The sequence below is a fragment of the Coloeus monedula genome, assembly GCF_965178545.1.
Source record: "Coloeus monedula genome assembly, chromosome: Z".
Lineage (NCBI taxonomy): Eukaryota > Metazoa > Chordata > Aves > Passeriformes > Corvidae > Coloeus > Coloeus monedula.
This window is the reverse complement of record NC_138822.1, coordinates 34441828-34468277: the sequence shown is the minus strand read 5'-3', so window position 1 is coordinate 34468277 and position 26450 is coordinate 34441828. Positions and strand designations below refer to the sequence as shown.

Below are 26450 nucleotides of genomic sequence, written 5' to 3'. Positions count from 1 at the left end.
TTTCTACTGTGAAATAGTATGAACTTACTTTGTACAGAGCAATCTAGAGTCACTAGAACTGGAAGAATCATAAATAATGCAGCAGGAAAAAACCCCATCTTTTTACTGTGCTGATTGGATAAAACTTGACCATTTCATATTTAACCATAAGCCAGAATGTGTAATTCATTTATAAGCAGTTACTGAATATCACACTCAGCTCTGCTCCAGAGCAAGGAGAAGATCTTTCTAAAGCTTGTCAACTGCATGATTTTCTTTGTAAGTTGAAATTTTAAAATTGTATCAGTAAAGTTACAGAACTTCTTTGAATTCTAAGTATTTTTAAAATAATGTCTTATGCTGTATTGTGAAACTTCAACCTAACTACTTCTATGTGTATGACTGGCTGTGCTTTGCTTAAGTAACACCTTTCTTTGGTTTTTTTTCCCCACTGAAATAGTACCAAGCTGGGTGCTCCAAAAAATCCAATCCCCCAGGAGTTTGTATCTAAGGTAATGTTAAGAAAGTAGGTAGGTACAACAGGCAGGTAGAGGATAAGGACACATTCAGGAATAATGAAAGAATTTTATTAAAGCAATTGTCCTAGTGAGTAAAACTCCCTAAGAGATGTCTGAGAAAAAAGCAGTCTGTATTTTTCAAAAAAAGTGGTCTTTTTTTTTTTTTAAAAAAAGTAGTTTGTTAAGGGTGACAGCCTTGGAAAATAGTTGCAGCTCATTCCTGTAAGAAAAATAGAAGAATGAGAAGGAAAAACTGACACATGAATGGCCCTTGCTGTGAAAAACAGAATTGTATTTGCTGCATAGGGAATGGATGCAAAAGGAGCAGTAATGTAGGACTACCAATAACGAAGAGGATGTCTGTTGTCACCTTTCGGGCTGAATTTAAGTATTGCATACATATCTAGAACTCCTGCTAAATGTGCTGTAGTCCCGGGTAGGACCATACATGCATTCCAGGGGGCAAAATGTGTTAATAACACTATCTTAGTTTAAGGAGGATAGTTTACTTCCCCTCAGACTTGCCCTTTTATTTACCAGTTTTACGAGTTTATAATTTCTATTTTGAGACAACTTAATGGTTTTCCAAAAATTGATGTAATGTTTGGGTTCACTTTTTTAGGAGCATTTACCTATGGATTGCTACAACATTGTAGGCAATACGGCCACCTGCACCATTTATAGTTCCATTCATTGTGATGAGACTGAACTTCAGAAACTGCAATCCACTAAAAGAGAAGAAAGTGGAAGGCAGGGATATGATCTAAAGATGCCATTTCAGGAATGGCTTAAAATACTAGTCTAGACCCTGCTTTATTGCTTCAGTACTTTAATGTTTTCCAGTATCTCTGATCTGCTTGCAAAATACCTGAAAAGAGATAGAGAGACCATCAGTGCAGATGGTCCATGTGACAGACCAGCTTTGGAGACAGATTTGTTTTCTTTAAAATGCAATTTTGCCTTCTACTGTACTTCTTAATGCATGATGGCTTCTTGAGTTTCATGCACTCTGGAGACTTCAGATTTACAGATGAGCTGAGGATAAAGGTAAAACACAATAGGGTTTTCACTTGCTGGGCTTACCATGTACAACTCAACACAGCATATAGCCACATATACCTGGCTACAAAATCCTGTAGGGAAGTGTGAGCTTCCTAGGGGAAGTGAAAGAGGAGAATATATACAAGTGATGCTCCCAACTGCAAAAAGCATTTCATTATTTTCCTTCTGTGCAACAGTGTATCAGTTATTGTCAAGCACCTCATAAATATTCCTTGCAGAAATAGAAGGCTATATTTAATAATTAAAAAACCACAACCTTGCAACTGTATGTATGTATGTAACTAACTGACCTACAAAATTAAACCTTCACTCTATTACTCCACATGGTAAGAACTCTCAGCCCTACTCCAAACTCATACTGTCAATAATCAGACAAGTATTTTGGTGGCAGAAATTGTTTTTAAGAGGGCTGATTTGGGGGCAATAAGTCCAAGTTGCTCTCCAATTAGAGCATTGTTGGTAATTTGCAAAGGAGAGGGTGTGATTCTTATGCATTTAAATAGGTTCCATGAAATTACAGGTTTCTGACTCGTTTGAAAAATAGCTTTTTTTAGGCCTTAGATTCTGAACATTTTAAATGCTGCTTTTTGGCTTTTTTTTTTTTTTTTTTTTTTAAAGAAACCTTATTCAGAATCATCTTCTTCTCTTGCAACCACCTAATTTATTCCTATGCATTGTGAGGATACATGTGAATTTAACTTCTCATAGAGAATTGTTTTCAGAAATATTCTCATGGAAAATTCTTACGTGCTGATAAATGGATATGAGATGAGACTCCAGAAAAGAAAACATGACTCCTTCTCCTCTTTGGCTGAAATTTTGTGCCTGTCCCCCAATCTGAGGTTCGCAGTCAGGACTAATTAGCTGCATCCATCTTGTAAATAATGTCATAGCTTGTACTTTTTAAGGGATGCAGAGGAACACCATTCACAATTCCTTGGTTTTTATTAGATTGAAGGTTTTTTTGGTTTTTTATTTTTCAGAATATCTGAATCTGTTTAAAACTTCTTTAAAGGTGTTAGTTTATTTTGTATTGAGAGAGAAAAAAACCTTCTTTGTAGAAACCTTTTTGTTAAGTAATCATAGAATGATAGAATCATAGAATGGTTTGTATTGGAAGAATTCTTAAGGATCATCTGCTTCCAACTCCCCTGCCATGAGCAGGGACACCTTCCACTGGACCAGGTTGCTAAGGGCCCCATCCAGCCTAGCCTTGAACACTTCCAGGGATGGGGCATCCACAACTTCTCTGGGCAACCTGTTCCAATGCCTCACCACCCTCACAGTAAAGAATTTCTTCCTAACATCTAATCTAAACCTCTTTTTTTTTTTCTTTAAAACCCACTTAAAACTAATGCTTAATTCTACATCTTTGTGTGTGGACATACATGGAGTGCTATATTGCATGCTGGTTGTCATGAACATTTGTTCAGTTTCATGCCCCTTGAATCAGGTATTTAAGGGGATCAGGACTGAAAAGACATTACCTTGTGAAGATATTTACTACCAACACTTTGATCAAGTAAATCACATGTAACAGCCAACCCACTAGGAAAGCTTGCCAAACACAGAGCTCCCAAGAATAAGTGGTCAAGTTTTCTAGCAGTTTCTAAAATAGTGTCCAAAGTTTTCTATTAGTCTTTGCCAGTGAAGTAACCTGTCACTGAATATTTTTTGACTGCCATACATCTGTACACTGCTAATGCCTGACAATGTTGCCCTTCAGGTATTATTTACAACATTCAGGTAGTAGGTTGGACCAGTGCTGTGTCTACCCTGGAAAGTTTTAGTAGTTGCATTTTTGCCAGGCAGAAGCTGCTAGTATTGTGATTTCATGTCACTGGGTGCCCATGGAGGTGCCTTTATTAACACAGTACCTTGAAAGAAGCTTCACTGACGAAAGTTGTGTTGCACTGCCAGTAGATGTTCCCTGGTCTCCCACATTGTCATTCGTAGTGCTGCATTTGGAGACTTCATTACAAAGCATAACAGGAGCCCAGATGCACTCTTCTGGCATGCTGTGAGCATTTAACACACCCTGAGTAAAGGAATACATTTTTGCAGCTAATACATATGCACTTTTATCCTTAAATATCCTAGCTGGTCCTCTAGTCCCTGTCATAGTTAGCTCTTACTTTACATTGTGTATGGTCTCTTCATCAGAAACAGAAAAATAAAGTACTGTTGGGAAACCTAGCCAGAATGTTGTCAGTGGCTGCCTGTGCTTGGCTACAGATAACCTTTTCCCAGAGACAGAATCCCCAGGTCTTAGCCAGTGCTGTGGGAACCTGTGCTACCACAGCCTGAACCAGCTAGAAAATGTGCAAGCATGATTTAGAAAATACTTGCCTGGAATACTAATCATGGTTGTGGCAGACAACAGCTATGTCAGGAAGAATAACTCGTGCTACCTTGTGCTGAAGACCCATCATAATCCAGCCTTTTTACTCCTGATCCTGAAGAGGTTAATTTTAAATGCAAAGATCACAGTACTGGTAAACTAAGCCATTGTATGTTTTTACATAGTTTTATTAGTTTTTGTCATGGTAAAATGCAAGTTACCCTATTTTGCCAAGGAATAATTTAAATAGTCTCTTTTTATTTAGACAATCGGGGTTTTCCTTTGCAGTGATTTATTAAATAGTCTCTCTGCTTTTTCTGTCAGAATGTGTTGTTGATTTTTTTCCAGTATTTTGTTCTGTGCTGCATGTAAGATAAAATAAGAATTTCAAAAGTTCATTCCTTTGGTTTTTCCTTCTGCACTTGTCTTGATGCTACCCTGAGAGACAGATGTGGAAAAAATAACTTTTGAAGTGCATAAGCAGAGTGGAAAAAACCCGTTCCCTTGTCTTAGTAGGGAAATGCCCTCAGCCCTTTCTTTGTGAGTTACTCTGCTACCTTAAGTGATGCCTCATCTTTCTGTGGGATCTGCCTCCTCTGTTCCTCTTTAAGGTTCGGGATGTCTTCTACTGTCAGATGCCTGTTGTCACTTGGGTTATGATTAGGAGGCTCTGGTCCATACACAAATTAGCAAACAGCAGAGCCTGGAACCAAGTTCAGCCTCCACTCCTCCAGCTTTGACCACCAGTGTCAACTTCCCCTAAACTTTGACATTACCTCTACAGCATCTATATTGGATGTTTTTACTCACAAAGTGGTTTCCTGTCTGTCATCTTGCACTATCATTTCCACCAGCCGAAACATGTCCAGGACTGCTCATTAATGAGGCTACAGCATAATTAGACTCCTGAGCCTTTTCTTCAATCTGCTTTACCTTAGTGAATATCCAGTGTGTCACAAAGGTGGACTTGTAAGGATTAATAGAGTCTTTCCAGAAATAAGATGAGGAGTTGGGAGATGAGATGAGTTTTCACCTTTTTGATCTTCTGTAGCAACAGTCACACCTGTGAATGAGAAAATGATGACCTGTGAAATCATTTTCTTGAAGACTGATCTGTGGTGAAGCTACCTCTAATGCAGTCTTTCTTCTGCTAGGATTGCCGCATCCATGCACATGTTTTAGCCTAGAAAGATGTTTTACTGGTGACAGTGCCCCCTGGGGAACTGGTTTAAATTCTAGGATTTGATATATCAAGAAACTCAAATCATTAGCTCCAACATATTCACTAGCATAATGTAATTTTTATAGGTAGAATTCTATTCTGTAAACTAGGCCTGAACAACACTTTTTTTAAAAGAGACTGGAAGATATGCCAGACAAACAGGAGGCATCATTTTTATCTTTTAGACAGCCTATCTAACTCATCTAATTCTCTGGGTTCATAACATATTAAAGAGCATGTATTTGTCTGCCAATCAACATCAACATAAGCTACCTGACACAGAGGTCAGTAGAAATAGGTGGGAAACTGGATTTTCAGAGATACAAACATTTTAATTTGTCTGATTTAAACTTTTTTTTTTTTAAAAAAAAGGGTTACAAGAAAACAAGATTACAGGATTTGGAATCAGCTAAATAGGACATTTGGACAAAGTCCTGTATTGCTTTTTGTTTAGTCATCTGGAACCTTTCCTTATTGGAAAGAATGCATGAGAAAACTCTGAGAAAATTATTAAGCTGTTAAAGATGATTTGAAATTTTTGTATGTATTACTGAGGAATCTGGGCCAATGATAGCAATGTTCTTCAAGAAATTTGTGATTTTTACAGCTGAGGCAAAAATGTAGAAAGCATTCTTTCTGTTCACTAGTTCTAAAAATACGTATCTTAGGAAGTATTTGACACCTCTTCTACAATAGAAATGTATGGAAGATTTTCAGCCTTATTCAGACAAAAAATTCCAAGACAAGGAGTATGGCTGTGATCATTCATGCCTGGTTTTACAGAAGTGTCATTTGGAAGCAGCAAAGAATACTTACTTATTTTCATGTGGGTTTTCTTTTTCCCTTTGTATGGAAAACAACACTTCAGAAACCCCTTCATTTTCTTAGTTGCTAAGAGTTGGCAGTACAGCTTGACAGGTGGGGCTGCATGGTAGTGTTTGGTCAGTTACCAATATTGTTGTTGTTTGGTCAGTTATCAGTGTTGTTTCCTGCCTGATGAGCATTACTTCTCTCTTTTACTTTCAGCAGCTGTGATCCCCAGCACACAGATAAATCGAAGTGGAACAGTGTCCTTGTCCCACCCTGGCAGCCACTCCTCCCCAGGACATAACATACAGGGTAGTCCTCTGCATCCTCCCCAGGTACCTCTTCTCGCAGCTGTGGACTCAGAGAGGTAAGGCCCTGTGTTTCCCAGCTTGAGCCTGAGGCAGGACTGCCTTCAGAGCTGCCAGGATGGGGGGAAATACAATTGTTGGTGTTCAGAAAGGCACTGGTGGCAGCACTGGCCAAGCAACTGCTCTGGGTAGGGGTTTATCAGGGGAAGGAGAGGTAAAAGGGACAACATTATTGCAGCCTGGGCAGGAGACTTTCCATTTGTCTCCATTTCAGAGACTTCCTCCAGTCCCTTCTTGATCCCCACAAATGGCCCAAGCGAGGAAAGTGGTACTAGCCGGCACACTCAACTTCAGATGACCACAGCCATCCCTTACAGAATGGGGGCCCTGAGATTCATGTTTTTGTTTACTTGTGAGAGAAGAGTCATACTCTGTCAGTATTCTCTCAACACCAAATATTTCTGCAGGAACATGCCTTTTTTTTTTTTTTTTTTTTTTTTTTAAATTGCCATTTTATTAAGACCAATAGATAATAAGCAAATTTTTATTTCACTAGTTTTAGTTTGATTTCTAGCCAGGATTTATTTTATGACAGTTATGTATATTTTATTATATGCTGGTTAAGTATTGTAAATTCTATGATTTTAGATATTTCAGTGACATAAAAACCGATTGCTTAGACATGTCTTGATTTTCATCTTTAGACATTCCCTAAATTATATTCAGCAATCTTTCCAATGACTTAGGTAGTGTATGGTACTACAGATGTGCAAATCTATAGCTCATTGAACCCCGTGTCTACCAAATCACAAGTCTGAAGAGGCCTAAATTAATAGGTTTCTAGTGGAAAAGTCAAGAAGTCATTACACAAAATACTAAACTCTTACTATATGCTCATGGATACTTACACATGATTTTGTAAAATTCTTTTTCAGTGCTCTCTAAATGATAAATTGCTGTGTTTCACTAAAGTGTTTCAAAGTATTTCATTTCCTTGAGTGACAGATATGGCAGTAATTTGAAGACTACAAAATCTCCAATTATAAACTTGCAAACAACATTCACTAGATTTCAATTACTGTTAAATGAGCATAATTTCTTTGGATGAAAGCAATATTCACTCTGCCTTTTATCAGGAAGATAGAAGAACATGATGTCTCAGGAAATTAACAACAGGTGAAAGTACAATTTTATTTAAGACTTCACATGTGAATTCAGCCAGTTCTGGAGCCACTGGAAGTTGCTGAGCTTTTTGTACATCAGTCTGAGATGGAGCTGACTGCCTCATGATCACTGGAGCTCACTTACTTGTTCAGTCCTTCCTCCCCACTCCTGCCCTCATGATCCTGGTCTTTTCCCTTGTGCTGGCTCTGGCCCTCTGTGCACTCCCTCTGGGACTGTCCATGCTCTCTTGCCTGACACAGAGGCTTTTCTGTCCCTGTACAGCTTTCTCTACGTGCAGTGTTCTATCTAACATCCATAGCCAGCAATTGCCAGAGCATGAGGTGACAGGCAGGGATACATTAATAGTTGTTACAGGTATAAATGTCATTATAAAAGACAATGATCTTCTTATTAGCCCATTTCTGAGGTCCTACTGCTGTAGAACCATAGCAGATGTGCTTAGAGTGAGACTTAATTCAATTCATGGAAGGCATTTCAGATGTCCAGATAATAGAGTACTCTACAGAATAATAAAAAGCTAACATGGTATACTCCTTTCTCATGTGTTAAGTGTATACACTCTCTCTAAAAAGGCTTTAAGTGCTAATTCACATACATGGAGCTGCTTTGGATTAAAAAAAAAAGTTTCAGTGTCTTCATTTAGGTAGTGTGATAAATGGCAATTTAAATTCAGAAAAGGAAAAGCAGTATTGGTTTCACTACTACACATAGGGTAAAAATTAAGGGAAATTTTTAGAAGAAGAACTAAGGCAGAATCTAATACAGTACACTCGCCATGGGGCCCTGTGAGGAGGCTGTTATGTCACTTCATGGGTGTGATGATAGCTGTGAAAATGTGAACTGAACAAACCTTCAGTAGAGAAAGTGGCAGAGATAGTGTCTTTGAAAGATGTGAGTTATCCTGTTTATTCCAGCGTCATTGTTGAGAGGACTGCAGGATTTAAGGGTGCAAGTAGAGGATTTGTTTCCCCCCCCACCCCCCCATGCTAGTAAGGGTTGGACTAGATGACTTTTGAAGGTCCCTTCCAACCAAAACTATTCTATGGTTCTGTGGTTCTGTGGTTCTGTGCTGTGTGGTTCCTCACACACTGTGCATGCCTGGGGTCATTTCAGAGCTAGGACGGGCTGACCACCACTTGCTCCAGCAGAAGTCTGCGTTTGTTGGACCAAAGCTGATCCAAACTGGCCTGGCTGCTTTGATGACCCTGGGGGCCAAACCTGTGCCACTTTTTGGACAGCAGACTCAGGTTTATGAGAGACAGAAACAGAAGGAAATAAGCACTTTCTCTACATCTCCAGATACCATGGGATAGAGAAATAATGGGAGGATTTCTTCTGTGTCTTTCTCCTTTAGGTCGTGTGAGGGAAAGTGTGGACTCGATTAAGCCTCATTAATGTGAGAAACTGAGCCAAACACAGAACACATCTTACACTGCATTCATTATGTGTACAAAACTCTGTGAACACATAGTGCAAGTCAGTTAGAGAATTTGGATCTAAGAAACAACTTCATTTATCAAAGGAGAGAACATAAATAATAAAAGTGCAGATCTACATTTTGTTTGTGCCAGCTCTTTGATACTAACTTTGAGTGCTCCACTAATATGAAATACGGCAGCTATTCAATGAAGGTACCAAATGTGTACCTGAAAGCATATCTATAAAAGGGAATACGTACTTCACTTCTTTTTCATGCACTTCTGTAATACAAGAAGGCATGAGCATACAAATAAGCTGAAATAACAATCTAATTAAAACTCAGATCAAAAATTATGGGTTTATATGGCATAGTTAACATATGCAGCTCAGTGGCCCAAAATTGATGGTGCTAAATTCTTGAAATTAATATCTTTAAATTCTTTATTTAATGAATTATCCAAATATACATCTTGCTTTTGAGCAAGAACTAGCTTGTTAATGTGAGACCAGAACAAAATTTTTCATGGACTTGGTGTTCCAGGGGTTTTTTTTACCCTCCTGTGAACCAGAGCTAGCAGTATGTCCCTGAAGCATGATGCATCCCTGCTTCACAGGAATTTCTAGAGACTGTGTATAGCTGACAAGAAGAACTTAGAGCCAAACTGTTCAGTTTAGCAGCATCATTATGCTATAATAAGTTCTGCAACAGTGCTTCTTTTTGCTTGAGTGTGTGGTTATATTCCCTTTAAGATTTCACTGTAAAACAATGAGTAGCTTCAAGCCAGACTTCGAGAAGCAAAAGCCTCTGAGTAGTTGTAACCAAGAAGCCAAGACACCCAACCCTCACAAGTTATAAATCCCTCTGTATGTAGCATACAAAGGGCTGCCTCAAAGAAGGTCTTTAGTTTACAGTGTGGTTTTGAAATAGGTACATTAACTTCTATCCAGGCATGGGACACTTCAGAGGATTGACTGCTAATCATGTGGTCTTTTTAGTGAGCAAACAACACATATAAATGACAAATGCTTGAGTTGGAGGTGTCAGTCATGCTAACCCTGAACCTGAGCTACAGAGTTGCAGAATGACAGAATAGTTTCGGCTGGAAAAGACCCTTAAGATCATCAAGTCCAACTGTTAATCTAATAGTGCCAAGGCCGCCACTAAGCCATGTACCCAAGCGCCTCATCTACACGTCTTTTAAATATCTTCAGGGATGGTGACTCCACCACTTCCCTGGGTAGTCTGGTCCCATGCCTGCCCACCCCTTCTGTGAAGAAATTTTTCCTATTATTCAATTTAACCTTTTTCTGGCACAACTTGAGGACGTCCTATTGCTTGTTACTTGGGAGTAGAGACTGAATCCCTCCTAGCTACAACCTCCTTTCAGAGCAAACCTAGCAAAGTTTGGAATTTTTCTCACACTTCTTCTTTTTTTTTCCAAAGGCATTGTTTTCCTCTTCTACACATTTGCAAGAAACTTAATTCTCTAATACAATATAGGCACAGAAAATGCTGAGAGATTTTATAAAAAGTTACATAGTCTGCTTCCAGGGAGTCTGTATATTGAGGTGCCTACTCACAGCTTTCTTCCTTAAATTCCACTTTAAATTCCACTTTAAATTTTCCTTTCATCTTCTCATCAAAGAGAAGATGAGGTGCGGGTCAGAGGGCCCATTCTTTCTTCCTTCATCCCTTCTTTTGGCTAGATTTTGGTTTTGTTGCCCAAAATATTTCTGTTATTGCAAGAAGATTGCATTCCCTTAAAACAAAACAAAACAAAACTTGCAGCAGAGAAATCATTGGAGAGGTAAAAAATTAGTCTTTTGTTATTTTGGTCAAATGAATATATTTGTAACTTTGGGGAAAACATAGGATTTTTTGAAATTTGTTCTTGGCAAAAGATGTGCTTTCCTTAAATGTGTTTTTAAAGCGTGATTATTTGATTGTCACTGATAGCTAGCCAGACTAACTTACAGTGCAATATGCTGGGCTTCAGAACGCTGTGTTACAACAGAACGTTTCCCTCACTGACAGGGGATTGAGGATCTGTAAAGTCACTGGCGCACAGCATAAAGCGTGGAGCTACCCAAAATGTGAGTTCACAGAAAAATGACACAACAGAGAATGTGTCATCATCCCAGATGTTGTGGCTTTGCCTAGAAATAGAAAGGCATTCAAGAAGGAATGATTGTAGATTGTTCCTCATTTATCATTGTCAGAAAGTGCAGCACTGTACAGGACACTGTTGGAGACAGCAACCTGTTACAGGGAGCTTGTAGTTCAGTCCTTTGTCCAGCCAAACCTTCAGCTCAGCAAGCTGAAAGCCTGATCACCTTGCCGTGTGAACTGCATAACATCTCTCTATGTTCCCAAACTATTGCATCCCAGTAAAAAGGACTCAGAAAGCAACAACCCAATAAATTGTGTTTACAAGTTGTTCAAAGAAAACTGTGGCTTCAGAAGAAAAAAAAAGACCAAAGTTCTCAGCTTTAATGTTCAATTTCCACTTCAGAAATGTATCTATAGCAACCATAAGGATTCATTTTGTTTAAATGGTGACATAGGCTTTAATTTACAGTGCAAAGTTGAGAAAAAAGACTAAGAATGAAGATGGAACTACATGCAACATAGTTACATAGTTCCTGTCTCAAATATTTAATTTTAGTAGCATTTAGTGCCATAGCGTTACATGGATTAATGGTAGGTAAATTATGTCTTTTATATGCAGGTACAGTTCCCTTTCTTTCAATATATTTTTAAAACATACTTGGTTGCAGTGAAATGAATTGAGGAGTTGCAAAGCACTTGGGATTCTAGGTGAAGAAACATCTTATGTATGTCCTTGCTACAGAGACTAAGAGTTTGTTTCCCCACTGCACCCAGAACTTATTTGTAGGTGGACAACCATGATAAAATAAACTAAATTAATGGTTATTAGTACTATATAAATGCACTATTTATACTGCATATTATTACTCTTAGATTTCCTCTTCCCTTCCTTTTCCACATATTGCTTAGGTTGTGCATGTAGTTGTAGTGAATGTTGACTGGGCCAGCTCCAGTAAAGAAATGCTAGAGTAAAATCTCTTTTTCCATGTAGTCATGACCAGTCCTGGTCATTAACAAACCCACTTTGTATGTGGCATTTTAACTAATCTCATCAAAACAGGTACGCTTTGGTAACTTTGTCATCTATTTTGCTTACTACCAAATCTAATCATTTCCCAGCAGGACATTTTTTCACAGCTACTGTTGGAAGAGAAAGTAGTTTCTTAATGGCTCCAGAAACATTCCTGCTCAGATTTTACACCCATCAGGCATAGAAAAGGGCAACTTTCTGCAAATCTGGCTAGTTCCTGATTGAATTGACACCTGGGCTTGACCACAGCTCTTGATTGCAGTTTCCAAGTGGTCACAAGCTGGTCCCAAGTGTTTCAAGAATAAGATTATATTAGCTGTTCTCCCAGGAATATAATGAGATTTGTTCAGAGACAAATCTAGGCTGGGGCAAGGACAAGTTTCTCTTTCATTGAGCAGAAGGAAAGAAAAAGTAGATAACTACAGTCATGGATATGGGTGAGCAAGGGTTTCATAAACTGATTTATAAATCATCATAAAGACCACTTATATCTACTATAAAGGAGTCCTGTTTGGCTGCACAATATAGTGCATTATTACTCAGGGGAAGTTGTTTAGATGGTAAATCAAATGTAAAATCTATACAACTCTGCTTTCCACCTTGAGTTTTGAAAAGGATTTTTTCCCTGTTAGTAGCTACTGGTTAAGATAATTTTTCAGCAATTAATTTTCACAAATTAATCGTAAAAACACAAAGGATGATATCTCATGATTTTTAAAATAATGACAGTATTTAAAGGCTGTCTGTGCATGGCTCTCAATCTCTGGCACAAGATAACAGTCTATGTGATTCCTGTACAAAAAACTAACTCCAGTTATTGCTCAGAAGACATATTAACCAGGTAGTTATAGCACTTTTTTAAAATCTCTGATATTTTTATCACAATATAACTACTGATTTCTCTTTCTAAAAAAATTTGTTCTCTAGTGTTATTGTGAAATACATGAATGCTTTCTTCTCTTCCACCCTGGTATGTCTTTCAGTCTACTCTGCATCAGTAATCTGGAAAAATGAAATATTTGACACATTGAAGACTCAATGGCTCAGTAGTGACATCTTTATTTCCTCCATCCATATAGCATTTCTGAAGTAATATATGTTTATGAATTTAATATCACATCAGCACCAGGACCAATCCAAACCCTACCTAATATGCTTAAAAATGTGCTTCTCACAGAAAACTAAATAGGCAGTACATCATCCAGAGTTCATCTTGACACTTGCTGCACTCCAAATGTAGATTATGGTCACCAGCAATGTAGTAAAAACCTTTCAAATTAAGTCAAAACCACACAGGTAACGTGTGGCACGTACAGATTCTTAGCTGCAGCATAAAAGATCTCAAATGACTTGGATTTAAATACAGTTATAACCTGCATGATGACCCTGCCCAGAGGTGTTCCGTAGAGCTACTACTGCAGTTGCACCTTCTGTTGTATTCAGGGTGTGATAAAAACTTCATTACACTTCTTCAGTAAAAACATGCTTTTTATTAGGTTAAAAAAAAAGTCATCTAGTATATTGAGGTCCAGTCTCAAGACAACAGGGACCAGATCCACACTTTAGAGCACCGTTAGACTGTGTTAACAGCAGGCACTGATCCCTCCTAGCAGCAGCCACTGAGCACACACAGAGAAGGGTATTCCTTCTCAGCAGACTTGCAGCTTGTTTTTAGTGGTGGAGACATAGGCTGATCTGCAACAGGAATACCACATCACTTTCCGCTCCTCCTCTTGCAAAAATATCATGGTTCTTTTTTGGTGTTTGAGAATGGTTCCAGCTCTCCTCTCATTGATGAAAAAGTAGCCAAGAGCCATTCCTGAGCTTTCGGTAATTAACCAGATCCCATCAGTCTAGTGGGCAGTTTGGGGGACAAACAGGAGCTCTTACAACCTTAGCTGTCTGTCCACAAAAAAGATCACATGACCTATCTGTAATGTACTTTGAAGTATGCAGTTTTAAGGAAATACAGAAAAAAAAAGTAAAAAATCCCATAAAACTACATGTAAAATCTTCAAAAGTAGTGTGTATCCTTGTAGTGCCAGTAGTGACAGAGCTGTGCAAAACATACCACTGAGATGATGAACCTCTGTGGCAGCTGCACCACCAGGCTTGTTCTCAAGCATTCTCTCCTCTGCCAGGCTTGTAAGTTTATACTTTGAGTCCAGATTAATATTTTGATGTGGTCAGATTCTGGAAGCAATTTAACACTTGCCCTTACCTGCATTATATTGACATCAGATTGTTTATTTTCAAATAGCTCTGTGTAACATGCAAAGATTTATAAACCCTGAAACCTGGACCTGAACCTAATATCTAACCCCTCAGTGACCAATGACCTGAACTGACCCCTTACTGTCAGTGACGAACAGCTATTTATTGATAGATAAAGCTGATACAAAGCCTTACAATGAACAGCTGGCAGTGCCTCCAGAATCAGGTATCTCCTCCAATTAAGACTTAGACACACCCACAGAAGGAATGGGTTAAAAGCAGTTTTCCATGATAAGGGGCAAATCAGCCTGCTAATTTCCCTGTTGTCAAACCTAATGATAGTCACCATTTAAAAATGTGTTATCTCTGTTTGGGCTGCACACTGCTGTTTTGGAAGTCTGTATCTATGCAAATAACTAACGTGATCTAAATAAAGTTAAAACAATCTTTAGCTCCTATTTATTAGAGATTTTACTGTTTTGTGGCTTTGAACTTTTAGGTTTGTTGCTCCAGCTCCTTCTCCTCATCACATTAGCCCCCAGAGAATGTCCATTCAACACCCCCTGATGCAGAGACAGACTCCACAACCTCCTCAGCTTCCACAGCCTGCAGGAATGCCTCTGAAGACATACCAGCCTGCAGAAAGCCCTTCTTTTCAGCCAAATGCCCTTCACATCCAGGGTAAGAAGGAAGAATCTTCATCACTGGTGTTAGTTGTTTGTTGCTATTGCTTGTCTTCAAACTAAGTGCTTCAGGGACTGGCACTGATATTTTTAAGGCACTTTTCCATTTGAAAGACCCTGGGAAGTAGCCTCCAGAACTCTGCCTTCAGACTTCCTTAAAATTCTTTACCTTAGCTAGTTATTATTCATCCCGGTATGGAGTTACAGGTTTCTCTTCAGACTGATTTTCAGTGCTGTTCTTGAAACAGAATGGCAAAAAAATTTATGATGTCTTTTAATTTTCTAATGTTACACTCCTAATCCCTTCTGATGTAGCACGTAAGTGTTAACCAGGTTTTCAAGAGGTAGGGTATTTTTCTCCCTTGTGCTCATGGGGAGATGGAGAACTCTTCTGTAAGCATGGAAGACTCTTGCAGCTGTGTTCCCATTTGTACAGTGTAATCAGCTTCTACAAGACCTCTCTCTTCAATCCAGTGTATTTCTTCTGTAGCCAAGAAGAAAATTAACAGCTTGTGGGTTGTTTTGTTTGTTTGTTTTTCTAGCTGGTATGGAGACTGAATGCTAATTACCTTAACATTTCAGGAGTGTGTTGACAGCAATATTGCTGTTTCCTCTCAACTGTTTAAATATATGGTTTGTCATATTTATAGACACAAGGTACATAGCAGACTGGACTTCTTTTTAAAGGTCTTAGGATTCTGCTTATTGATCAGGCTTCCTGAGAATTATCATTGTAGATATCATAGGAAACACCTTGGGAAAAGCAAGGCTTCTTTCCTTTTCTTCCACTGATGAAAGCAGTCTCTCTAGGCAAAGAGAGGAAACGGGCATCTCCCTGAGTTCATAAATGTGAAGGAGAGCAAGGAAAGTGCCAATCCTGTTACATTCTTCATATCATGCTAGACCACACAGGAGCAGGATCTGAGACTGATGGTTTTCTTCCAGAAAGTAGTAATTCCTTACAGCACTGATTAGTACTAGAAGAACATGAAATTTACCAATGGATGTAAGCAGTTTTTATTGGTTTTCTATATTCTCTGATAGAAGTTTCACTAATAATGTATGGCCAATGGAGTACAGGGTGAAATTTATTAATATACAGTTCACTGTCATATGACATAGTCAAAAAGATGGCAGAACAGGTCCAGTAAATTCCTAGTGCAGGGCATGAAGGGATCAGGTTAGCCCTTCTGTTTCCACAGTACAAAACATTTTACTCTGTTCCATATTTTGCTGAACATTTGGAAAGAACTCATCTTCTGGAAAGGCAAGAACTCATCTTCTGGATGGAAAGGCATTGAGACATTAAGGTCTGTCTTCCTTCCTGGAACAAAAATTGTCTTTCAGTTATACAAATCGCTTTAACACCTTCTTCTTCTCATGGTCGTAAGAGTTTTAGGAATCTTAGAAGCTGGGATCACAACCACTTGCTTCAAAGTAGAACACTTTCTAAAGAATCCTGCCTCCCAGGGGCTCACAAATCACCCTGGATTAACTGTCCTCCACACAGGACTTGCACTGGGCTGTGCAGCAACTTTCATGTCTCCTTGGGCATCTTCTGTTTAGGGCAGGCCACAACAATGCCACCACATTCCCATCTCCTTCTCCTACGGTCCACAGAGGATTTAAAAGGACAGAAGATGTGGGTCATCATTCTTTATAAGAAGAAGACCCAGTAGAGACTGTCATTTGAGTGAATGCCGTATTCGAATTGAAGCCCTACTACACATCCAAATTTAAGATGCAGTTTAATACTATCTTCTGAGATCAAAAAATGGCTGACTTCAAGAGCTTGGACCTTAAACCCGTACCATACTTAGTCCCACGTTAGCATTACTGTGTCTGCCTCACTCTTGTAGGAAAGCCTGTGTTGAAATAGACACTGCTGACAGGAATTACATGCACATAGATAACTCAAAGTTCAAATTCTAAAGATCTTGGCACTTAAAACCCGTATGAAGACAATGTAGACTGAACTTTAATTTTTTTTTTTTTTTTTTTTTTTTAGTATTTAAAGATATAATACAGTGCAATTCAATACCCACAATGTGGGCATTAAATGTTTTTTCAAAGATCATGTAACCTATTGTCACTGTACAAGGTATTTTGTCAGAATGTACTCCCTCCACCTTAAGCACAGCTGTCTCATCCTGTATGCTACACTGGAAGTGTTGTCCTGTGTGCCTTAAAGGCTTACCTAAACTTTCTCTCTCAACAGCAGATGTTTCAAGAGTTCATGTTTTCCCAGTAGCAATACAAAGATTGCCGTCTTCCTTTGTCACACCATCACAATGCAGAAAAACACCATGGAGTTATCTCCAGACTATACTACTTTGTATAAAAGAAAGGGCTGTGGGAGGTTCTGTTAATTTCTATCTCCTGCAGTTCATAACCTGCCTTTTAAAGGTTTAAAGTGCTGTAACTATAACCACCCCAGCTCATTCTGCTACCAGACAGTGGTGACAATTTACCTCTGTATGTCGTCTTAAAGTTGTCAGTTCCATTTAAATTGGCTCTATCAAGGAAGAAAGAGTTTCATTGCCCAAAAGCTTTTTGAAGAAAACTAGTTCTAAACAGACTCAGTTTCTGAAAGCCTGAGCATCCTAAAAGATCATAGTGATCTTGGAGTACTATCCTTTAGAGAGAAATGATGTATGAGATCCAAGACTGACAGCCTTCTTGTATCTCATAGTTACTTTTACTGTGAAACATCTTTTTCTTGGAACAACATTGTCTACAGTTCAAGTTTCATTATTTGTTCTGAGTGATTTTCAACTACACAGTAATGTCAGAGAGAGCTTTCTATTGCCTCAGTTAATATTACATAATCGACTAAATATTCCCTTTTCTTGCTCTTGTGAAATTCACCACATCCTTTGCTGCTTGGAATGTTTGGCAGTGATGATGTTAGACACCTCACTGAGCTGTAGAAGTGAAGCTCATCTTTTCCTTTTATTAGATTGTAGTATCTTTTATTGGATTATCATTCAGCAAATCTGAAACTACCCTGACCTGGAGACTGGAATGACAACTTCCCCGCTAGATGCTGTTGTAAATCAACATGTGTTTGTAGACAGAAGACAGTACAAGTGCTGGCAGTCTGCAAAAATTGGCCCAGCACCTGCATTGTACTGGTGATTCTTTTCAACCATGAAAAACTACTCTCAGGAGAGGTGTCTGAAGACACAGGCATCTACAGTACACAGGCAGCTGCAAGAATAAGGTACTGCTTGCTCTGAGACAAGCCAGAAAAGATGTGCAAGGTATGAAAGAAAAGAACAGCAACAGAAGTTCCCTCTTCACAGTGAGAAAATTTATTGTGCTTGTAGTATAAAGCAAAACTTTTTTGGGCATTGGCATAGCTGACTTGCTTTTGTATGTGTCTGATACTGTGAACATTTTTGCACTAGAAATCTGGTTGTCCTTTAAAATTGTGTCTGTAGCTCTGGTCACATGTGTTTGTGAGTTAGCTGATGACTAGAGTTGTCTGAGTAATGAAAGAAATGTAAAAAATCATCCAAAGTATTCATTTAAAAAAAAAAGAAAAATTGTCATTTATTTAAAATAATTGTTAGCTGATATGAATTGGTTATATTATGCCGCTATACAGACAGCTCTACTAGTAACAGCTATCTTTAAATTATGAAAAATAAGATCTTAATAAACAGAAACACTTATTCTTTTCACATTTGCAAATCAGTCTCTTAGGATAGTATGGGACTTAGATCTTTCTCTTACTTTTTCTTTTCCTTTTGTTCTTCACAGTCAGATGGCACCACATGATTACTTGGTGTTTGTGTAATTTGCCTAATGGACAAGCAGAAATATACCACAAAGAAACACTATCTTGAAGGATTTCAGACTGAAGACAGCTGGAATTTTTCCATGCCATAGCAGCAAAGGCTACTCACGCATGGCATATATTTCTAAATGGCAATTATAATGATTTTCTTGAGAAAATACTCTCTATTTCTTGTGACAGGCAGAGAGATGACTGAGTAGGAAATAGATATCCGTCAGAAACTTCCCACCCTATGGAAATTATAATTGTGGTAGTCATTCATAACATATCTATAATGAAATCTTTGTCCACAACAGTTCAGTAGGATAAGGATGCTATTACAAATGTACCTGGACCACAACTGCACATGTGAATTTGAGTTGAGCTGTTGGCCATGGCTTTTTTAGATGCTCAGCATCTCTCAGGACAAGGCTCCTTATGTGATTAAAAACAAGAACTTCTTGCTTTTAGAAGCAATTTTTACAGCTTACAGCTGTTTTATCATATTCAAAAATATTTCACTTTCCTAAGGAAGTAATGCTGTCATGTCATCAAAGTAGCTGTTTGTTCTTTGCCTTGACATCATGAATCTTGGCTGTAGTGTACTGATTCAAAGAAACACAACTGATGTAGCCTTGTGCATGTGTGTATTTTAAACAGTTTAATCAGAGTTGCAGCTGAAACGTTCAGTTGCTGGAACTTTATTAGCTGCGTGAAAACACAGAAAACTGATGCTACAGTTAGTTCCCTAACAGATACCTCAAGTATGGTCAGGATCTACTGCCTGTATTGGATATGGTTTCATGTTATCCTACATTCAGCTCTATTGCAGATTATCTTGGCCATGGCACGTGTGAACAAAGACACCAAGTTAGGAGATTTTGCTGTGTGATGTTGAGCTCCAGTTCTAAGACCTCTACACCTTGGCTTGATGCACTGCAGATACACACAAGACATTTAGAATAGTGCTAAATAACTGAGGGGAAGAGAAGTACATATGCTTATTTCTTGTTACAGCTCTCTATTTTAAAAGATGGGTAACTTACACTGAATTGTGCAAAGGACTTGTATCTAGGAAAGTTACATTACTTTTCTGTGCTCTTTTTCCATCATAAAAAATTTTTGCTCAGCATCTCTATGCATGACCATGCTATCAGCCAGCTGTCTTGGCATTAGTGATAGACCTGTGGATTTTATTCAGACTTTACTTGGGTAATCTTATTTTATTTTGAATTTAGCATTTTCTTAGATTTTTCAGGCAGATGCACAGTGTGACTCCGAAGAGTACCAGTTCAAACAAAGGATTACACAGTAGAGGGAGGAATTTCCTGAAAACTTTCAGGTTCTAGCCAGTCAGGGCCTGTCACAGGTCATGGTGGAATCAGGACGTCCATGTAGCAGATTGTGTTTGAAATTAGTAGCAACATGAGGAAGTTATAGGGAGTATCATATCAATACTGCTTTATTTGTTTAAAATTATTGAAGACCTGGTGGTAGGGCAGTTGAAGTTTTTATCATTCTCATGGCCATGGTTGTACATACTATCCTTTGTATCTCTGTCCAGTTCTTACTTATGGCCTTCTTCTCATTCTAGGTTTTTATGGGCAGCTTCAGACTTTCTGCCCTCCACATTATGCTGACACTCAGAAGAACATACAAGACAGTGTTTCTTGCAGTATGGTTCCTCCTGCTGAAGACTGCTTAGCTCCCACATCAGTGGGCCAGGCAGGGCTGGGCATTTTCCATCGAAGTTTTTCAGGTCATTCTGGTATCAAAGGTAAATAACAGCTGGTGATTCCGTGGATAACTGTGTACGGTTTGTGAACTTTGGCAGATGTTCTTGAGCTGTGTATTTGGGTGGGACATGTCATGACAGATTTGACTCTTCACAAAGAGGAGATAGCTTTCAGACCTTCATGCAGAGGTTGGTGTTGGGAGGCAGGCAGTCACCACAGGTGACAGTAACAACTGGCCTGTGTGCAGTCTTCACACTGGTGAAGGCTTCTTAAGGTTCTAGCCTGTGGGGCTCAGACAATCTCTGGCTCATGTATTTGCTTTGAAATGCAGTCCATTGAGCCCTGTGATGTTTGTGCAGCCACTCCACTCCACTGCACATATTGTGGCAGGGACCTGAGATGATTCAAACCACTGGTTTTGCTTTGTGCATGTTTGGTTTCTATCAGTCTTGAATTTCATTTTTTCACGTTTCCATGACAAAAACTGCAAACTCATCTGTGTGCACTTAACTTAGTCTGTGCCTAGATGAACAGTACTGAAGGGGCTTGTATGCTGCTCTGGAAGGGTGAAAGTTATCTCTGTGCAAAGGATCAGCACAAGACAGTGAGCCTAATCTTAGGGCACAAGTAATGCGCAGGTCTTTTACTGTCCTTCCACACAGGATGAATCCACTTATTGTGCTTTGAAGTCCCTTTTATGTCTTGCTCCTTCAGTAGTGTGTTGCAAAGCCAGTGCACCTGTTATTTCAAAGAGGCATCTCACAGTATGTAAACGTGTTATCCAAAAGATGGGAGTGTGTCCGAAAACAGTTACTCTTTGTGCTTACTACTGCCACTTCTAAAAGGTAGTAATTTCTGTGCCAGGGTCTATTTTACAACAAATACATTCTACAATATTTTGTTGTCTTCCATCCTGTGTTCAATATGATGAAATTTGTTAAAGAATCATGAGGTTTGTTTTTAAAATTATCACAATTTTAACACCCATTAAATGGGGAGGTGTTAGTTGCAATGAAATCTGGTCTGCTTCAGACTTGATTCTGACAGAACTGAAAATTCCTCCCTTGGTAAGCAGTAAGTTACGTAATTAATTTCATACATATGTTGGCTTATTTATTTTATTTTTGTATTTAATTTAAAACCATTTCCAGTTTTATGGAGAAGTATTAGGACATACTTCATTATATAGTTATCCTACTTGTTAACTGGGGTTTTTTTGTTTTGTTTTATTTTGTTTTTTTTCCTAGTGTATGACTTTCCAGCAGGGTCTGTAGGTATCTTTGGTGATTCAGCTTGCAGCATGCCAGAGGACAGCAGTTTCCTACAAGTAAATGCAGTGGATCGTTGTTCCAGCCAGCTTTCTTCTGTATACACTGAAGGCTAAAGTAATGTATCTAGTTACAAGAACTTGATTCTGTTTCATCTTGCCCTTCTGGTATTTCCCTACAAATTTTTTTCTCTCCATGGAACTGCCATGTATGTATGGGGATATGACTAGATATACATACATAATGGAGAGGAAAATAGCAATTACCAAGCATTCTTCATTTAATCAAGCAGACAACTGAGAAAAGAGACTGTTTGGAGAAAGCAAGCTTTGCCAAAACCTTAGCAATTGTTTCTTTTCTTCTCATCTGTGGTACAGCAACTATACTTTTTTATTATTTCGTCTTTTTAATTTCTCAAAGGGAATTCAGAGGCCAAATAAGAAAACTGGTTGTTGGCTGTAATCCTTTCAAGCTGAATAGGTGTACTTACAGAAGAACAACTTTAGAAAATTCCTTTTTCAAAAAAGAAAAATAAGTAAAACCAGAGTATACTACAAACATTTCAAAGGCATACAGCTTTTGTACAATCTGTTTGCATGTGACAGTTCCAAAGTTAACCACACAGCAGTATCCAAAAGGGAGAGAAATTAGACATACATGTTGGCAGTACCTGTTGGAGGCATTGGTGTGGCTTCTTTTTGGATCAAAGGTCGTTGGTGCCAGATGTTTTACAGGCCTCAGGTTAGGTGTCCTTTCCTTCCCTCTGTATTTTAACCCATTCAATATGGCTATTACTGTTTTGCCAATATTCATCTGACCCAATGCTATAAGCATGAATAAGAAAGGTTAAATACACAAGAAGTTATGTAGATTTTGTCTCTATTTAGCACACCTGCCAGATAAGAATAAATGCATTTTAACTTTCAGTTGCTTTTTAATTAGATTGTAGAGCATTGTTGCTGTATGTGCTATAGCATTCTGCAGGAAGGTTTAAAATATTTTGTAGGAAAGATTCTTCCTTAAATTCCACACTTTTTTTTTTAAAAGCTATCTGTACTGATACAATAAATTTTGGTTGTCCTAACATTTTTCCATAACACATTTTCAGAAAGAAGAACTACTCTTAAGTGTACTATGTTTCCTCTGGTTACTTAGAGAGGTAAAACTGGACTGGTTTGGTGGTTTTGATTTTTCTGCTAAATGTCAGGCTCAAGGTCCTCAAATTTAGTCCAGGATGCAAGCAAATGAGGTTGTCCTTCATGAAACATACAAGGTTATGAGTTAAAACCAGTATTCTGCAGTGGAAATGTCATCACGTGATCCTGTATACCTTGAGAACAACTCTTACATTAGTAAGACTCAGCTTTTAGGTTTTAATTCCTATTCATCCATTTTGTGGACTTCTTACTGTGTAGTGTGCATCTTAATATTCTCATGACCTGATAGAGTAAGGACAGAAATTTGAAGTTCATTCTTGCAGGCTAGACTATAACTATGCTTCTGAGATCACTCTTCTAAAAAGATAAACTTTAAAAAAAATGTTTACACAAGCTTTTTTTTTTCCCCTGGCAAACTTTTGAGAGTTGTTCAGTCCAATTTGGCTCAAATTCATAATTTAATCTGCCCTTATGTGGAATAGATGAATTTGTGAACACTGGCAATCTTTCAAGGTTTGCATTCATGAGGCATATTCTCACATGCAGTCACGTGCTTAAATATTTAATGGAGACATTTTCATCCGATACATAGACTATATGGATAAACCATGCACATAAATGAAGTACAATGAGAAGTAATGTGACTAAAATACAACTAATTCTGTGCTAAGTTCTTCCCCCTTTTATTCTGCTTCTCACATCACAAGTGCATGTGTCCTTCTGCTCCAGCTTGCACTGAGAGGTCTAGATGTTACCGTATGTGATTTGCATTGGGTTAAATGACACCAGGCATCCCTCACATGTGCAATCAGAAAGACAGTCCTTTTGCATTAACGTGCATTGACTGCAAGTTTTACCTTTTAATAAAGTTTTATTTTGTGCTATCTTAAAGCCCATTCTGTGGTCACTGCACAAGTGTAACTTGGTTCAGTAGGAATAATTAGTCACACTGAACACTCCAGTTTCAAATGTGTGGAATTGTGTTTTGTTCCACCAAAGTCAGCAAGGCCAGGATCAGACTATGTGTGGACATATGCATGTACATACGCACGCACCTATACACTTTTTTATATAGAAATCCTTCAAAATTCTTTTAACCACATGATTGTCCAGAATTTGTCCACTGCTGTTTACAAAATTGAAATATTGTTGCTGTCTTCAGAGTTGTACCACCTTGACTTTTAAACCTTTTGAAATATTTTTTTCTAGTATCTGAAAGTTATTCCATAGAGTTGGGGGATTATACATTCTGAAACATGCTGACCAAAGGGAAAATGGGAGTACTGAATTCAAAAAGGGCATTTTTAATTTGGGGGTTCATCACTTACATTTAAAAAGGAAAGTTTTGCAAGTCATTAACTAATTCTTTCACATAAATATAATATATATATATTTACAGCTTTCTATGAGCCTTAATCCTAAAAAGAAGGACCTAGAGTACAGTCAAATCAAGCATATGCATGTAGGCTACCAGTCTGTAAAAAGGCATGCCTTTGTTTACTTCTCATTCAGAGACAAAAAGGATTCTTCACTATTACTTCATTATTCTCTTTGGAGTTGGACTGACTTCGAGGCATAAATTTAATCACTGAGGGCAATTGCATAAAAAGCCCCATTGTATCTCATATGTATTGGATATTTAAATAGGGAATTCTGCTTGTCACAATGAAAAATGGTGCTTGAGAAAATACAGTTTTGTGGGTTATCTGTGTAACCAAGTTATTTGCAAATACTTGTGCCTCAGTGATTTTTGTGTTGTTATTCTACTTGCTGTATTTTTAACTTTCTAAAGGGATTCATATATAAGAGATTAAGTTATTTTAGACTGTGGACATTAAACAATATTCAAAAGAAATTATTTACAATGATTCTTTTATACAATTCATCTGTTTCCCAACTCAGTTGTCTACTTATATCTGCATTAGAAATGGTTCTACACTGGAGTTTAAAATACAGTTTCAAAGTGCATGTGTACAAGTGGAAGTGTATGAGGGTGCACGTGTGTATCTGGATCTCCCTTTCTATGTATGTGTACACAAAACCATATAGGCATTGTGGCTTTCTACTACCAGATGCTGAAGCGTTGCAGTGCTGAGGCCATCTGTCACACTGTATTTTGTTTTCAGCTTTTCTTGAAAAGGTGTGAATGAGTATAAAGATTACATTTTAACTGTTTATTCCCTGTTTTCCCTGTGTAATTTTATAGCAGATTTTTTAAAACAGCACTTTTTTATTGTTTGTATGAAATCTTGTTCTTGGTTTGGGGCTATATATATATATATATACATATATATATATATATATATATATTTTTTTTTTTTTTCCTTGAAGCAGGTAAAGCAAAAGACCACAATTTAAAATTAGCTGAGTGAGTTTTTATTTAAGAAAAAGAAATCCTTTTGTTCTGTACAGAAAGCAGCATCTGTACAGAAAGCAGCATCTTGTGTAATATTTTTTACACAAAGCACTTTGGTGAGGAGAGAAAGTGGGATTATGTTTTTCCTAAATCTTACAGATTAATCTACATATTTATACATGCTTACATATATACATATGATCTTAATTTGCCATACTGTATATCTGGCTGATATATCTTGCTCTAAAGAAATGTCTGTTGCATGTCATGAAAAAAAAAATTAAAAAGAATTAGTTACATCTTTTGCTCTACTAGTATGTGTAATTTTGTGATTTGTTACAGTTGTTTTTCATACAATCATAAGTTATTTTTGTCCTGTTTCATAACATTCTATTTTATGTAAAAGGCAAAAATGAAAGGTGTATTTGCATGGTACAAAATAAAACTGGAAAATTATAACTCCATTACGTTACCTGTAGAACATATTATTGTCAGATGCTGTTAAACTGCTCCAGCTCTTGTCCTTCACCATAAAACTACTTGTATTTTTATGGATTCGTATAATTAGAAACAGAAATAGGAAAAAAACCCCTCAGAGATTTCTCAAACCCACTTGGCTCAGAGTTTTAAGTCTGGATTTAATTATTATTATTATGGTGAAGCTAGAGATTTGTAGAGATAAATGAATGCTGCGGTGTGTGTTTACACCCTGGGTGGAGACATAAATAAAAGAAGATTATTTAATTACATTTTTGTGATGTGATAATTTTTAATTTTTATGGGTTTCTTTGGTCATGTGATTTGACAGTACAACATATCAAGGCATTTTGCTTTTTTGTCTGGTTATTGTTTCTAACATACTCAAGCAATTAAGCTATTTCAGAGCACTTAATGTAAGGAAGAGAGCATTTTTTTAAACTCGCATTAGTCAAAATGAAAACAAAAGATAGAGGCAGAAGTTGATGCATGCTCACATCCAAAACACATCCTAAGAATCCAACAGGAGATACCACACCCACGTATTGGACTAGAAATCAAAGGACACAATACAATCTAATAAAATAACTAAGTGCAGAAAAATCCTGCTGCAGGGTTGCAAAGAGACCTTTGGAAATAATGGTCCTAGCTGATCTTACTATGAAATTATTAACATGGTTGGCTCTGTGTCAGCCATGAGCAGAAAAAAACTACTAAGCCTACAGTCACTGACACTTATATATATGATCTTGTAGAGTTTTGCTAAAAATAAACTTTGCCCGGTGCAATCTTATTTA

The 26450-nt window shown here is 37.8% G+C and overlaps 1 protein-coding gene across 1 annotated transcript in view; it reads left to right on the top strand.

Annotated features, from left to right (window-relative positions):
• The window catches only part of GLIS3 (GLIS family zinc finger 3), a gene marked incomplete at its 3' end in the record, with an annotated part of 121033 nt that extends 99254 nt beyond the window's left edge, over positions 1-21779 (top strand). Inside the window, exons 6-9 of the mRNA XM_082300957.1 lie at positions 6149-6296; positions 14695-14876; positions 20254-20436; positions 21643-21779. Of these exons, the coding sequence (XP_082157083.1) occupies positions 6149-6296; positions 14695-14876; positions 20254-20436; positions 21643-21779 (650 nt within the window). The remainder of the gene's footprint in view (positions 1-6148; positions 6297-14694; positions 14877-20253; positions 20437-21642) is intronic.
• Between the last annotated feature and the right edge of the window lie 4671 nt (positions 21780-26450).